Below are 15,227 nucleotides of genomic sequence, written 5' to 3'. Positions count from 1 at the left end.
TCGGGTCCGTGTACCTTTGGTAATTCATTTTTCACTTTAAATCCCAAAGTTGGAAAACGGGGCGTTATTCGTTTTTCGTTTTAAGATCAAAAATCAAATAACAAATTGAAAAACGGGTCGTATTTTAATTTTCCAAAATAAAAATTTTTTTATCAGTTCAACCAGAAATAAAAGTGCGAGCACGTGCTGAGGTGCGTGTACACGCTTCATATAAAGTGTAAATCAGGTGCAAGTGTTGAGAAGACGGAGCACAAAGTCATAATAACGTTACACCGCTTCTCCTGTTCTGACTTTTGTGTCTGCCGTACTTTTTCCTGCCCTTGTAATTCACACAAGCAGTGATGGCATAATTACCTTGAAAAAGTAATCTGATTACTGATTACTCCTTTAAAAAGTAACTTAGTTACTTTATTGATTACTTGATTTTAAAAGTAACTAAGTTAGATTACAAGTTACTTTATTAGTTATATAATGCGGTCCGCTAATGTATCCCATAATGCAACTGGAGCTGCGTAGGCGATTGAAGCGGAATAAGAAACAAGACGCGGAAAACGGAGTCCTCTGTTCACAAGTGTAACTAAGATAAATAAAATACATTTTTTTAAAGACAAATAAATAACAAAAAGACGATAAATATCCAAAATTTTGGCGAGTGGGGTTTGTAATGAGTCTGTAACTATGGTGATATTACGTCATCACGTCCTCACGTCATCACTTGACGTTGGTAAGATGTACTTCTTTACCGGCCGAGTAGTGCATACTTCTAAGTGTATACTACTAAGTATGCGATTCCGGACGCAGCCCGTGACTTAATTGTCGCATAGTGACAGACGTCACTCCCCGAGACGCAAGAAGAAAGCAAAAAAATATCTTTTTACTAAGGAAAATGACAAAAATAGTAACGTGCAGTAACTTGGATAAGTAACTTTAATCTGATTACTGGATTGGAAATAGTAACGCGTTAGATTACTCGTTACTGAAAAATGTGGTCAGATTAGAGTAACGCGTTACTAAGTAACGCGTTACTGACCATCAGTGCACACAAGAACTATTTATCCTAAAGAAATAGGGGGCTATTCTAAGAAAAAAAGAATGTTGCATTATTTTTTACATTATTATTATTATTACCGTATAGGACTCAATTCTGTAATACAGGCGTAACTAATCGTACACGTCACATAGTGGTGGTAAATTCGGTTCATTTTATGGACTCGGGTAAAGTCTGAGTCACTCAGTGATGTGATCCGGTTCACTTGAGTCACTCTTAATGATATCTTGATTGTGATTGATTTACTGCATGAAAATGCATCCAGATATCACTTATCTTCCGTGCACTCAGAGGACTCGTAGGATCCGGGTTAATTGAGATCTCGGACTCGTGATTCCTGATTCGGTACGAAGATTCGAATCCTTAACCGAGGCGATTCAATATTTCTTGTTCTCGGCCAATAAACATCCAAAAATTAATAAAATTGCACGAACTAACTCAGTAAACGAGGAGCAACAACAATCAAATATATTTCAAAAAGTTATTTGGTAAATAATAAGCAGAACGCTGATTAAAAAGAAGCATTAGATGTTTCACCGTGACATGTACGATTAGTTCTGCCTGTATTACAGAATTGAGTTCTATACAGTAATAGAACAGGAGACGCGGTGTAACGTTATTATAACTGTTTGCTCCGTCTTCTCAGCACTTGCACCTGATTTACACTTTATATGAAGCGTGTACACGCTCGCACTTTTATTTCTGGTTGAACTGATAAAAAATGTTGATTTTGGAAAATTAAAATACGACCCGTTTTTCAATTTCTGCTTATTTGTTATTTGATTTTTGATCTAAAAACGAATAACGCCCCGTTTTCCAATATTGGTTTTTAAAACGAAAAACGACCCGTTTTCTTGTTTTTCAACTTTGGGATTTGAGATGAAAAGCGAATTACCAAAGGTACACGGACCATGTCGGCTCTCCATCTTGTAACCTATTGGTTTTAATGTTAGGTCTGATTTCTTGGAGCTTGTTGTTGGTTTGGTTGTCCCATTTCTCTTGCCATTTTGTGTCTATGAAGGCTTTTGAGTGGCGCATGACCTAAAATGCATCTGTGTAGAGAGATCACCAGGTTTTCGGAGCGTAAGATGGAATAAGGCAAGCCGTAGCCTAGTGGTTAGGGTACTGGACTAATAATCAGAAGCCCCATCACTGCCAGGTTGCTGCTGTTGGACCCTTGAGCAAGGCCCTTAACCCTCAGTTGCTCAGACTGTATACTGTAATATTACAGTCAGTCACTTTGGATAAAGGCGTCTGCTAAATGCTGAAAATGTGAATGTTAATGTAAATAAGCACTTCAGACTCCAAACACACACACAGGCCGATCAAGAAGGATAAAAATGTGCAAATTTTATTTCATGTCAATTTCACTAAAGTTCCTCTGAATCGACAAAGCAACGATGCGTATTATTTATTCCTCATTACCTCTCAGTACAATATATTACATTCTTTTACAGTCACAGTTCACAATGCGGCGTGTCCCGATGGTCCTGCTTCGTCGCCCTGTATTTCACACGAGCGTTTATGCAAAAGTTTGGGCACCTCTGGTCAAACGTATCCTGTTTAAATGGAATTCATGTTTCCAGTTACAGGGCGGCACGGTCGCCTCACAGCAAGGAGGTCCTGGGTTCGATCCCCAGGCGGGGCGGTCCGGGTCCTTTCTGTGCGGAGTTTGCATGTTCTCCCCGTGTCCGCGTGGGTTTCCTCCCACAGACCAGAAACATGCAGCCAGGCTAATCGGAGACACTGAATCGTCCTATAGGTACCTAGACACCAGTGCATTGTAGTGCCGGTCCCAAGCCCGGATGAATAGGGAGGGTCGTGTCAGGAAGGGCGTCCGGCGTAAAAACTGTGCCAGATCAATAACCACTTGGCTGGAAGGTGCTGTGATTTCATTTTTACTTTATCAGTCCACAGTACTTGGTTTTTAAAATGCCGCTGACTTTTTTGGACACTAATACATCATCACAGATCCTTCACTGTCATATAATTTCTGTCCAGCTTATGAGCAGTTCTCATCTCCCCTATATATATTACGGGTACTTAGATATTTTGGGGCAGCAGGTAAGCTGTGAGCTGGAAGCACTGGGTGTGCGATTGTGTATTTTGGAATAGCACATGGTTATTGAGTGCTAGCACAAAGTTTAAAGGGTTAAATTTCATGTTCTAGTCCTAATGATGATTTATGCATTTCCTCACGACTTTTAGCGTACCCAATTACCCACTTTCATTACGCTTCCTCTCTACTAATGCTGACTGAGGAGAGCGAGACCGACACACTCCCCTCCGACGCGTGTGCAGTACCCGACTGCATCTTTTCACCTGCACGAAGCGAGTTCATATGCGGATCGGCACACCCTTATTATCTCTCGATTCTGTGCAGGTGCCATCAACCCTAGGAATCCCTATCCGGCTCCGACCCTGTACGAACAACAGCCAATCGTTGTTCATGTAGGCGCCCAGCCCAACCGGCGAATTATCCAGTAGTGCCCAAACATCTGCATATTTTACATTAATATTAATGCTTTACAGTCACTTAAGAACCTGTTTAGTGGGCTGAAGGTCTTACCTTTCTTCAAATCTAATAATAGAACGAATCCAACTTTAAATAGCTTAATATGCTAATTGAAAAAATCCAGTGAGACGTCAGTGTAAACTCTCTCTAAGTGCGGAAAAGTGAGGGGTGAGTGTACGGGAAAAGAGAACAATGACGGTCGGTGATGTCTTGTAACGTTCTGGCGTTTTTTTTGGACGTCGCATGATGACAGCATGCAACCGGAAGCTCCTAGGCTCTGTCGAACATCAGCGCACATACCGGTCTTACGGGGCGTCCCGCTGGAGGAAGCATTTTTGCATCCGTAGTTTAACAAAAGCTAAAAAAAAAAGCTTAAGCTAAACCTGCTGACGGCAACTTTAAGAAACTAGAAACTAGAAAAAGGAGGCAGAACTGAGGAGAAATGAAGAGTAAGCGACAGGTTTAGTGTTACGATGGCTTCGTCATGCAGGCACAGGGACCAAACGGTGTCGCAGCTCTCCGTCCAATCTGGGAAGGAGTGGAGTCGACCAAACAGCTTGTAAAACCTCCTTGCAGGTCCGCACTTGGGTGGCTGCAAAATAACCTCAAATGTCTTAAGAGCGATCTGGGTTCAGCTCCCCGATGATCGTCAAGGTGATACCAGGAATTGTCACTTGAGGGTCGCTTGCAAAATGTCCATGGTCAGGGTGGAACTCTTTAGCTAACCCCAAATTCAAACCCCTAGTCAATTTAGGAAACCTAATCTGCCAAACAGGTTGGGTTAGATGTTAAAGAGCTGGCTTGGCAATCGTACATAGTAAAAAGCACGAACGTAAACGGTTCACACCAGCCTCCTGACGAGCTTTAAACTAAGAATCGATAATTATGATTATTTTCCCCCCCAACAACCAGAACCTCCTGGTGCCGTTACAGGTTTGGTGATGATTACAGGAAGGGGGAGCTGATCCCGGATCAGTTTTTCTTTTAGGCTCAGCAGTCCGGTTTACCGTTTTCTAACGAGCTGTGGATTTTATCCAGAGTCTTTTTGATGCGCAGCGCTGTGAGACGGGCCGACGGGTTCTGGTACCAGCACTCCTTCATCAGCTTCACCATGGCCGAAAGCGTCTGGGGGAAGGAAAGACTTACATTTAGGGATTTACGGGTTCGTTTATGGGTCCGCGGTATTTATTAGGGCGCATTCACACGCCTAATCAAATCAGAATGCGGACGTGAGACGAATAAGCGTCAGATCCAGTGTTACATCTGTGTTCATCTGGATTTTTCCTCACTGTTTCACTTTTAAACTTGTGTTACAGCTCGAGCTTCTGAGAAATTGTGAGAATCAGAATCTCTAAATAAAGCTTAACGTGGTTTAATGTAGTAAAAGAAGGAGACAGGAGCACTAAACTTCTCTTCATTATTACTGCTCATAAGTTCCTCCACTAATCACATTCCTCACTCGCTGTTTTACTACAATAAGTCACGTTAAGCTTCGTGCATTAAGCCGAGTCGTATCAAACAGTTCGTCTCATTGGAGGAGCTTTGAAAAGGTCAGCGGCAAGCCCCTTAATGCCTGACTGAAAGGAAATTTGCCATATCACCATATACCGATCAGCCATAACATTAAAACCACCTCATTGTTTTTACACTCACTGTCCATTTTATCAGCTCCACTTACCATATAGGAGCACTTTGTAGTTCTACAATTACTGACTGTAGTCCATCTATTTCTCTACCCTGTTCTTCAATGGTCAGGACCCCCACAGGACCACCACAGAGCAGGAATTATTTAGGTGGTGGATCATTCTCAGCACTGCAGTGACACTGACATGGTGGTGGTGTGTTAGTGTGTGTTGTGCTGGTATGAGTGGATCAGACACAGCAGCGCTGCTGGAGTTTTTAAACACCTCGCTGTCACTGCTGGACTGAGAATAGTCCACCAACCAAAACTATCCAGCCACTGATGAAGGTCTAGAAGATGACCGACTCAAACAGCAGCAATAGATGAGCGATCGTCTCTGACTTTACATCTACAAGGTGGACCGACTAGGTAGGAGTGTCTAATAGAGTGGACGGTGAGTGGACACGGTATTTAAAAACTCCAGCAGCGCTGCTGTGTCTGATCCACTCATACCAGCACAACACACACTAACACACCACCACCATGTCAGTGTCACTGCAGTGCTGAGAATCATCCACCACCTAAATAATACCTGCTCTGTGGTGGTCCTGACCATTGAAGAACAGCATGAAAGGGGGCTAACAAAGCATGCAGAGAAACAGATGGACTACAGTCAGTAATTGTAGAACTACAAAGTTGATAAAATGGACAGTGAGTGTAGAAACAAGGAGGTGGTATAAGAAGATGATACATACGGGATCGGAGAACCAGCGGTTGGGGATAAACGGTCTCTGCTGCTCCACACACACCACCTTGCGCATTTCCTCGAAGCTCGGGTCGTTGGGTACCTGGTCGTAGAACGGAGGCTTGTACTCCTCCACGATCCCTGCAACCGATCACCAAATAACACAACTTATCGATCACACACTATATCAGACATCGATTAGGACTATAGGAGTAGGAACTGACCGTTGCTATAGGTGCGCCTTGCAATCTCCCACAGCACGAGGCCAAACGCCCAGATGTCCACTCTCTTATAGGCGTCGAAGCAGTCCGTCTGAATGGTCTCGTCTAGCACTTCGGGCGCCATGTAGCGCTTGGTGCCCACTTTGGGGTTGTTACCCACGTCCAGCTGGTTGTCGGCTTGAGTGTGAGTGACCGCCAGGCCTGAAACGAACAGCAGGAAACCACATGAGGTTCCACTAATGCCAGCCAAGGACAGGAACCTGTCTACACTGGGCTCACCCCAGTCACCTGATCTAAATCCATCAATGTGCACTACATGTTGGGATTGTGGAACCCATGTGTGCTGGCCAGTATGAGTCTGGTGTTCCTAATTAACCAGTATCGATGATTCAGAATCATTAGCGAGCCACAAACCGAGATCGGCGATGCAGCAGCGCAGGTCCTTCTTCACCAGGATGTTCTTGCTCTTGAGGTCGCGGTGGGCGATGGCCGGCTTGCCCTCGGTTCCCAGGATCTCCGCGTGGAGGTGCACCAGGCCGCTGGCCACGGAGGCGGCCACGTTCAGGGCGTCGGGGGCGGAGACGGCGGTGCGCTGCAGGTAGTCGTACAGCGAGCCGTGCTCGTGGTAGTGCGCGATCAGCCAGAGCTGCGTGCTCGAGTTGCGCGACGTCATGTCTGACGCCATGAACCCTGGGGAGGAACGCAGATGTAAAAGATGATATTCGGGCCGTAATGAGCAAATATTTTAAGCTTTTTAGATCTTTATAGTCTTGGTGCACATTGACTGAACAACAGTCCATCAAGATTACATACTAGAATAGTCTTCAAATGTTTAGTTATTAGTTTAAGCCGAGGGTGCCCACACTTTCGTGGCTTGAGAGCTACTATTTCAGTCGACAGGTCATCGCGATCTGCTTTTTAAGGTCGGCCTCGTCATTTTTACAGGACGAGCGAGTGATAAATCACACCGACCTTATTCTGATGATTTGCTCTGAATGGTGTCGGTCAGGTTTATGTAGTCTGGACAGGAGCTGCTGATGCCAATTCTCAAGCAGCTTCCAAGTGTTCATCAGTGAGTGTGGACCCATATTTATCTTAATTATTTTTAATGTTGATGAGGCTGATTCACACAAGTATAGGTTGATCCAAAAATGCTGTCAAATATGTGACACATTTTCTCATGTTTGGATATTTTTCCTCAGCCAGCAAGTTCCAGAATCGTCCGGCAGAGGCGCTTGACTTCATATGAATATCAGATTGAGGGTTCAAATTTCTCCGTCAGCTTCTTCCACGTATGAACAGAACAGCGTCTCTGCAGCGTTCCTGCCCGAATCGAAGCGTTTTTGGTTTCTTTGTGCTCGGTTCTGCACTCATCTACTCAAACAGTGCAGGTTACGAAAGGTAAAATGCAAAAGTGGCGCAAACTGGCTACTGATGAACGAAGACTTTCTAGATTTGCGGTGCTTTAGGCGGGCTGAGGAGCAGCTATGGTAGCAAAGCGCAGATTAGGGATGTCCCGATCACGTTTTTTTTGTTCCCGATACCGATCCCGATTATTAATTTTGATCCCGATCCGATACCGAGTCTCAAACCGATACTTGTATTTTCTAGATAAGAACTGGATAATACTGTTCACACAGTGCACACTTCAAGTACATCACAGTTATTCAGATTAATCCAGTGTACATGTTTAACACCTAAATAGCTCTGCAGTGCTGTAGGATAAAATGCTGCATCCAAACTATTGGCTTAATGTTTTGTATTTTTACAAAATCAATCAGAATGAGTGAGATAATTACAGTTTTACTTTAAACTTTACATTCGAAGATAAAAAATCTGTTTAATGCAGTGATACACTAGAAATCTATGTAGCAGCTTAACTTGAATATAAGAAAAAAAGTTACTCAAAAGCATTACAGTAAAACCTGAATACCAAAATAAAATGGACAGGCTCTTTTGTTATGAAGGAAAGCCAGTTCTTAAAGTGCTTGTATTGTGACAATGGTTTGATGGACGTTTCTATGCGAAGTGAGTGTGTTTTGACCCTTTGGGGCTTCCATAGTGCATGGAATAGCGTGCTTGACTCTAGCTGTCCGCTATTCGGTACTGTAACAGAAGAATATACCGTGCATTTATTTCTTTATTAGACGAGCGCATCACTACGTTGTTTTGTAAACCGGAGTGATCCTGGACTCACACACCATATAAACAGTAAAATTCTACAGTAATGAACTAAGCGGCTCTGCTCCCACCGCCTCGTGAAACGCTCACACTGCAGACGTTACACTTCACTGCTGGACTTGTTTCACTTTCCAATTTAAAGCATTTCCACACAGCGGACACGCCGACGTAAAACAGAAGATCGGGATTACGATCGGGTTTAGTAAAGCCGATTCCGATCAGTTAAAAAATGCCTTGATCGGCCCCGATCTTTGAGATCGGATCGGGACATCCCTAGCGCAGATTAAAGTAAACGGCGGCCACATTTCTTGCCGATCACGTTGACCCGTTTGAATGAGATCGACGTATTTGACTCATGTCGGGGTCCCAGACTTTTTCTTCATGCAAGATGGGACGAAAAATAACCATTACATTTTACAAAGCAGTCCTGCTTTATGTAGACGGAGTTCAAAGTAAAAACAAGCTGGGTGCTCGCGTGGTGCAGTGCAGGCAACACAAACAATGCATCTTACTCACTCTGCTCTGTACAATCTGGTCCCACTGTGGTTTACGTTATTTATTTATCTATCAGGATTTTAACGTCATGTTTCACACACTTTGGTTACATTCATGACAGGAACGGTAGTTACTGCTTACACAAGATTCATCAGGTCAAGTTTAACATCAAACAGTCTCAGCACCCAGAGAAAACCCACACGGGGAGAACATGCAAACTCCACACAGAAAGGACCCGGACCGCTCGACCTGGGAATCGAACAGACAGTGCTACCCACCGAGCCACCGTGCCGCCGGAGCCTCCACATGTTCCTCCTGAACCTCGGGACTGGTCCAGGCGCCTGAACAATTGGGGTTGGGGGAGTCGCGTGGACTCTAGTGTAACAATTGTTAACTTGTGGCCATCCTCGACAAGAGAGAAACGTCATGGATGTACTGGGGAATTTGGATATATCCAGGGACCAGAAACATCGAAGTGAGACTCACCTAGAATATTCTCATGCCGTAACAGAACGGTGTTGTAGATTTCCGTCTCCCGAAACCATGACTTCTCATCCCTCGAGGAGAAGATTTTAACAGCTACGTTCTCTCCTTGCCACTGTCCCCGCCACACCTCTCCGTATCGGCCCTTCCCTACGGACAAAAACGACAGTTGTAAGCTGTACGTCACCCTTTAAGATCTGGAACGACTACGATCGCAAGACCGGATCCGTCCCGAGCACGCTTACCGACACATTCCATCAGGCTGATCTGGCGCGCCACCGTCCTCTGCACCAGGAAGGGCAGACCGGAACCACTGCCTGAGGTACAGGAGTGATCCAGCAGGTCCTGCACACCGGGATATAAAAAAAATGCTGAATTATTATGGGTAGAATATAGCAGTGCAGTATTTAAAAAATGCTTTACAGTACTGTGACAGTATACAGAGGGTTAAGAGTCTTGCTCAAGGGTCCAACAGTGGCAACCTGCTAGTGATGGAGCTTAAACCATCAACTCTTTGATTACTAGTCCAGTACTTTAATCTCTAGGCTACTGTGCATATCAGACATAAACAAGTGCATGTGTAGAGCAAGAGTGGGACCAGTACCGCCAGCGTGCTGTCTCCCATGTTGGAGGTGATGAGGCCGTCGATGGCGCCCTGCTCCGGGTCGAACTCGTGCAGTCGTTCCAGGCGGCGCGGGTGCAGCCGGCGGCACACGGAGACGGACAGCAGGGCCAGCAGGGCCAACACTGCGAAGGGCACCAGGACCAGCATCACCAGTGTCTCCACGCGGTAGCGCACCGGTTCTCCTGTAGGATCTGCTCCAGGAACGAGATGAATCGACGTGAACAACACACACCAGTATCGTAAACAATGAATAATAATAAGAAATAAATAATAAACACTGTATCAGTCGATCATTTTGGTTGACCTTCTACCCCGCCACGCCCAACGTGGGGCGCCAGGTCTTACCTTTGAGCAGCATCCCGAGCAGAGCGTCCACCGACGCGTTGGCGTTGCACATGGGCCGGGCGCAGCATTCCACCACGTGATTGGCCGAGACAGACGCGGAGCAGGTCATGCGCCTGCTCTCGGGCCCGATCAGGCAGCCGCGCCGGAAGGACGGCACGCCGCCGCTGACCGTCACTGAGGAGTAGCACTGCTCGCCCTTGCACTGCTGCGCCATGCAGTCGCTCCCCATGCACAGGCACTCGATGGAGCCATCTAGAGGGAATTTCCAGGAATTACACACTGCATAAAGCGTTATGAATAAAAGTGGAACGGTCGGAGTCTGTACCTTCAGCTAATGTCCACAACGCCTGGAGCAGCAGGAGGAAAATGACTCGGGTGCAGCGGCGACCCATTTGGTTCAGTGCACTAAAAAAATAAAGGATGCGCGTGTGAAGTCCATGCAGGAGCTGAATTATAGACCAACGAGCTTCGTGTTAAAATGCAGTACATGTCAAGAGAAACGCGCAAACATGGACATAAAATAGTTCCTTAAATGCTGAATGTTCACTTGGATGTGTCACTTGACCAGGAAACTGCAATTCTGCAAATTCTCAGGGTTCATATATATTTTGATACGCCTTACTGCAGTTTTCTACGATGCGTTGAATCCACAACACACGCAAAACTCCGTCCCAAACCCGAACGACCGGTAAATGTTTCGGAAATAGACTTACTACTCGATTCAGTTCTTCTAAATCTTTACTGATGCATTTTCTCCCAATTTAGCGTGGTCAATTTGTCCTCCGATGCTGGTGGACCCCTGATTGCATTCGAGGAGGCTCACTGCCTCCTCCGACCTGCGTGCAGCCCTTAGCGGAACCCTTTCTCACCCATGCACTCTGCACAGGCGCCTCTCTATCTGCCAATCTGGGTCCTTACACAGCGTTTGAAGACCCCACCCACATACTCCGGTCATCCCGCCCTAGCAGAAACTTGTCTGCTGCGGGCGCTGCCGATTATGCCCGCTAGATGGTCTAATTGTTGTTATTTCATTAGTACCATCTAGAAATAGAATGTTTGAATGTAGGCGATATTCCACACCCGTCTCTACAGAGATAACAGAATTATATTAGCCAGACACGTAAACTAAAATGTAAGAGTTTTATTAGGCTGTTTGGACAGCCCACATGCCAACATACACACTGGCACTCCATTAAGACCAGAAAATTGCTCAATTGCAAAAATCTAAGTGACTGGACACACATGATGAGAAAATCGGTGAATCGGTGTCGAACGAGCGCCATTTAGCTTTTAGACTAATGGATTTAACTCGTATTGATTCATTCCCCGCGGCAGCCGAGCAGATCAGAACAAAAGTGCGTGTTGCTGAAAAATGAGACGTGTTTTGACCCGACAGATCAGAGCCTCGCGTTAGTGACGGCGATATTAATGTAGGAGTCTGTGGTGCGTACAGAGTCACAGACAGGCTACAGTCAGTAATCGTGAACCCAAAAAGTGCATCTTAATGGCCAATACAATCCAGCAGATTAACTATAACAAACAGCCTCAAACTCTTCAGTTAACATCGAAGAATCAGAACGAAAGCTTACTTGTACGGATCCAGATGTGATTCCTCTTACTGTCTTTAAACATCTGCATAGTCAGTCATCTCTGTAGAGCAGTCATCTCCTGAAAATACACATCGGACAAACGACTCGTGAACTGTCTGTACCATTCACATTCAAATCTAATTTGTCTTCACAGTGTTTACCTCGCTACACTATACAACCAAAAGTATGTGGACAGGTGTGTAAAAACTGTTTACTGACAGTGCTACCCAACGAGCCACCCTGACCTAACGAATACGCTTTTGACTAAATGAGCACAAATACCCAAAGATACGTTCCAAAGTCATGTGGACAGCCGAGAGGAATTGGATTTAACGACGATGCTTTTGGAATGGGATGGTCAGATCCAAAACCAATCGGAGGGTTGTGGCGTTCAATCCCAACAACACTGTACCTACTATCAACCTTGGTTATTGGGCTTTTGAAGTGGCATTCCTTAAGTCTTAACTTCAACCCTATCAAAACATGTGGGCCGAAATTAAAAGTAATATCTGATCCAGAACGTAAGTGGTCCCAGAACCAACCAGAGGGATGTGTTGTTTAACCCCAACAACACTGTACCTACTATCAAGCACAGTTATTGAGCTTTGGTTGTGGCATTCCTTAAGTCCTAACTTCAACCCCATTAAAACATGTGGACTGAACTTAAAAGTCATATCTGATCCAGAACGTAAGTGGTCCCAGAACCAACCAGAGGGATGTGTTGTTCAACCCCAACAACACTGTACCTACTATCAACTTTGGTTAATGGGGTTTTGGAGTGACATTCCTTAAGTCCTAACTTAAATCCCATCAAAGATGTAGACTGAATGATCCAGAACGTAAGTGGTCCCAGAACCAACTAGAGGGATGTGTTGTTCAACCCCAACAACACTGTACCTACTATCAAGCACAGTTATTGAGCTTTGGTTGTGGCATTCCTTAAGTCCTAACCTCAACCCTATCAAAACACGTGGACTGAACTTAAAAGTCATATCTGATCCAGAACGGAAGTGGTCCCAGAACCAACCAGAGGGATGTGTTGTTTAACCCCAACAACACTGTACCTACTATCAAGCATGGTTATTGGGCTTTGGTTGTGGCATTCCTTAAGTCCTAACTTCAACCCCATCAAAGATGTAGACTGAATGATCCAGAAGCTAAGTGGTCCCAGAACCAACCAGAGTGCTGTGGCGTTCAACCCCAACAACACTGTACCTACTATTAACCTTGGTTATTGGGCTTTTGAAGTGGCATTCCTTAAGTCTTAACTTCAACCCTATCAAAACATGTGGGCCGAAATTAAAAGTCATATCTGATCCAGAACGTAAGTGGTCCCAGAACCAACCAGAGGGATGTGTTGTTCAACCCCAACAACACTGTACCTACTATCAACTTTGGTTAATGGGGTTTTGGAGTGGCATTCCTTAAGTCCTAACTTAAATCCCATCAAAGATGTAGACTGAATGATCCAGAACGTAAGTGGTCCCAGAACCAACTAGAGGGATGTGTTGTTCAACCCCAACAACACTGTACCTACTATCAAGCACAGTTATTGAGCTTTGGTTGTGGCATTCCTTAAGTCCTAACTTCAACCCCATTAAAACATGTGGACTGAACTTAAAAGTCATATCTGATCCAGAACGGAAGTGGTCCCAGAACCAACCAGAGGGCTGTGTCGTTCAACCCCAACAACACTGCACCTACTACCAAGCACAGTAATTGGGCTTTTGGAATGGCATTCTCTTAGTCTTAACTTCAACCCAATCAAAACATGTGGCTTGAACTTATATCTGTTCCAGAAGCTAAGTGGTCCCAGAACCAACCAGAGGGATGTGTTGTTTAACCCCAACAACACTGTACCTACTATCAACCTTGGTTATTGGGCTTTTGAAGTGGCATTCCTTAAGTCCTAACTTAAACCCCATCAAAGATGTAGACTGAACCTAAAAGTCATATCTGATCCAGAAGCTAAGGGGTCCCAGAATCAACCAGTAGGATGTGTTGTTCAACCCCAACAACACTGCACCTACTATCAAGCATGGTTATTGGGCTTTTGAAGTGGCATTCTCTTAGTCCTAACCTCAACCCTATCAAAACATGTGGACCAAACCTAAAGTCATATCTGAGCCGGAACGTAAGTGGTCCCAGAACCAACCAGAGGCATGTGTTGTTCAACCCCAACAACACTGTACCTACTATTGGTTAATGGGGTTTTGGAGTGGCATTTCTTAAGTCCTAACTTCAGCCCAATCAGAACATGTGGACTGAACCTGAAAGTCATATTTGATCCAGAAATTAAGTGGTCCCAGGTTTGTGACAGTATGTTGTTGGTGTATTTCTATATTTTGGTTAAAGTTAAGTGTTCCAATCATTCAGCCACAGAGAAATGACAGTTGCTTAAATACTCAAGTTGCAATTCAACTACACACGTCTCGTCACTGACCCAAAAACACACAATAATGCACACAGTAATGTTTATCAGTTCCTCTTAACACCACACAGGCTTAATGCTAATCATAATAAACACAAGGCAGCAAGCTACTGATATAAATACCTCACTCAGGTTAGCTTAGCCAGCTAAAAACAAACCGTCGACATCACATAAACTTGTCATATTCCTCAACAAAGTTTGTTGAATTACACAAATTACAAGTCATTTCATTATGTATTACGCTTATTCACCGGCACGAATCCCTTTTTAAACGAAACAAACACTTAAATTCGTTTAAAATCCCAACCAACCAACCAACGAAAGCGAGTGTAGCCGAACTACTTAATGGCTGCGTTCCAAATGCCTCCTAATGCCCTACATAGTTCACTACGCAGTTCGCTGCGTAGTCATAACAACATACCTTGAACTACAGTGCACTTTACATGCTGCCCGCTGCGTTTGGGATCGAGCCAATGTTTCGCCCTGGTCTGACTTTCTGCAGCTAGCTAACGGTATCAGAAGCATAACTGGCTCAGGACAAGCGGCTATAAAGAAGCATAAAAGCGTCTCCCCGACATAGCAAGCAAAACAGACACATTTATTACCGAATTCTAGCTTATATAATAGTTTAAAAAAGGTTAGCGAGCTTACTTGGTTGTTGTTAGCAAACACGGCAGATGGAGCGCCACCCACAACCCACAGTGCAGGGCTAGACTCACAGAGTGACGTCACTCCCCCTGCTGGAGACCACTGGAACTTCAAGACATGGACATGATGTACAGTACATACAGTACCTATAATTCATTCATTCATTTAATCATCCATTCATCCATCCATCCATTAATTCATTTATTAATCCATTTATTTATTCATTCATTTATTAATCCATTCATTCATCCATTCATTCATTTAATCATCCATCCATCCA

The 15,227-nt window shown here is 44.6% G+C and overlaps 1 protein-coding gene across 3 annotated transcripts; it reads right to left on the bottom strand.

The window, feature by feature from the left end:
- Positions 1 to 2,373: 2,373 nt before the first annotated feature.
- Positions 2,374 to 15,001, bottom strand: acvr1l (activin A receptor, type 1 like). 3 transcript variants are annotated; one of them, XM_062993801.1, is made up of 11 exons: positions 14,951 to 15,001; positions 11,869 to 11,947; positions 10,605 to 10,684; positions 10,280 to 10,531; positions 9,914 to 10,125; positions 9,555 to 9,654; positions 9,313 to 9,459; positions 6,565 to 6,840; positions 6,154 to 6,351; positions 5,940 to 6,070; positions 2,374 to 4,688 (listed from the first exon to the last, which is right to left on the bottom strand). In XM_062993801.1, the coding sequence occupies exons 3-11, from the start codon at positions 10,669 to 10,671 to the stop codon at positions 4,554 to 4,556; spliced, it is 1,518 nt and encodes a 505-aa protein (XP_062849871.1). In that variant the 5' UTR covers positions 10,672 to 10,684; positions 11,869 to 11,947; positions 14,951 to 15,001; the 3' UTR covers positions 2,374 to 4,553. The 3 variants fall into 3 exon arrangements, with proteins under 3 accessions (XP_062849871.1, XP_062849872.1, XP_062849870.1); XM_062993802.1 differs by lacking the exon at positions 14,951 to 15,001 and adding an exon at positions 14,423 to 14,511; XM_062993800.1 differs by lacking the exon at positions 14,951 to 15,001 and adding an exon at positions 12,030 to 12,111.
- Positions 15,002 to 15,227: the final 226 nt, after the last annotated feature.

Source organism: Trichomycterus rosablanca, chromosome 4, assembly GCF_030014385.1.
Source record: "Trichomycterus rosablanca isolate fTriRos1 chromosome 4, fTriRos1.hap1, whole genome shotgun sequence".
NCBI lineage: Eukaryota > Metazoa > Chordata > Actinopteri > Siluriformes > Trichomycteridae > Trichomycterus > Trichomycterus rosablanca.
The sequence above is the reverse complement of the archived record's forward strand: the minus strand, read 5'-3'. Positions and strand labels throughout refer to the sequence as shown.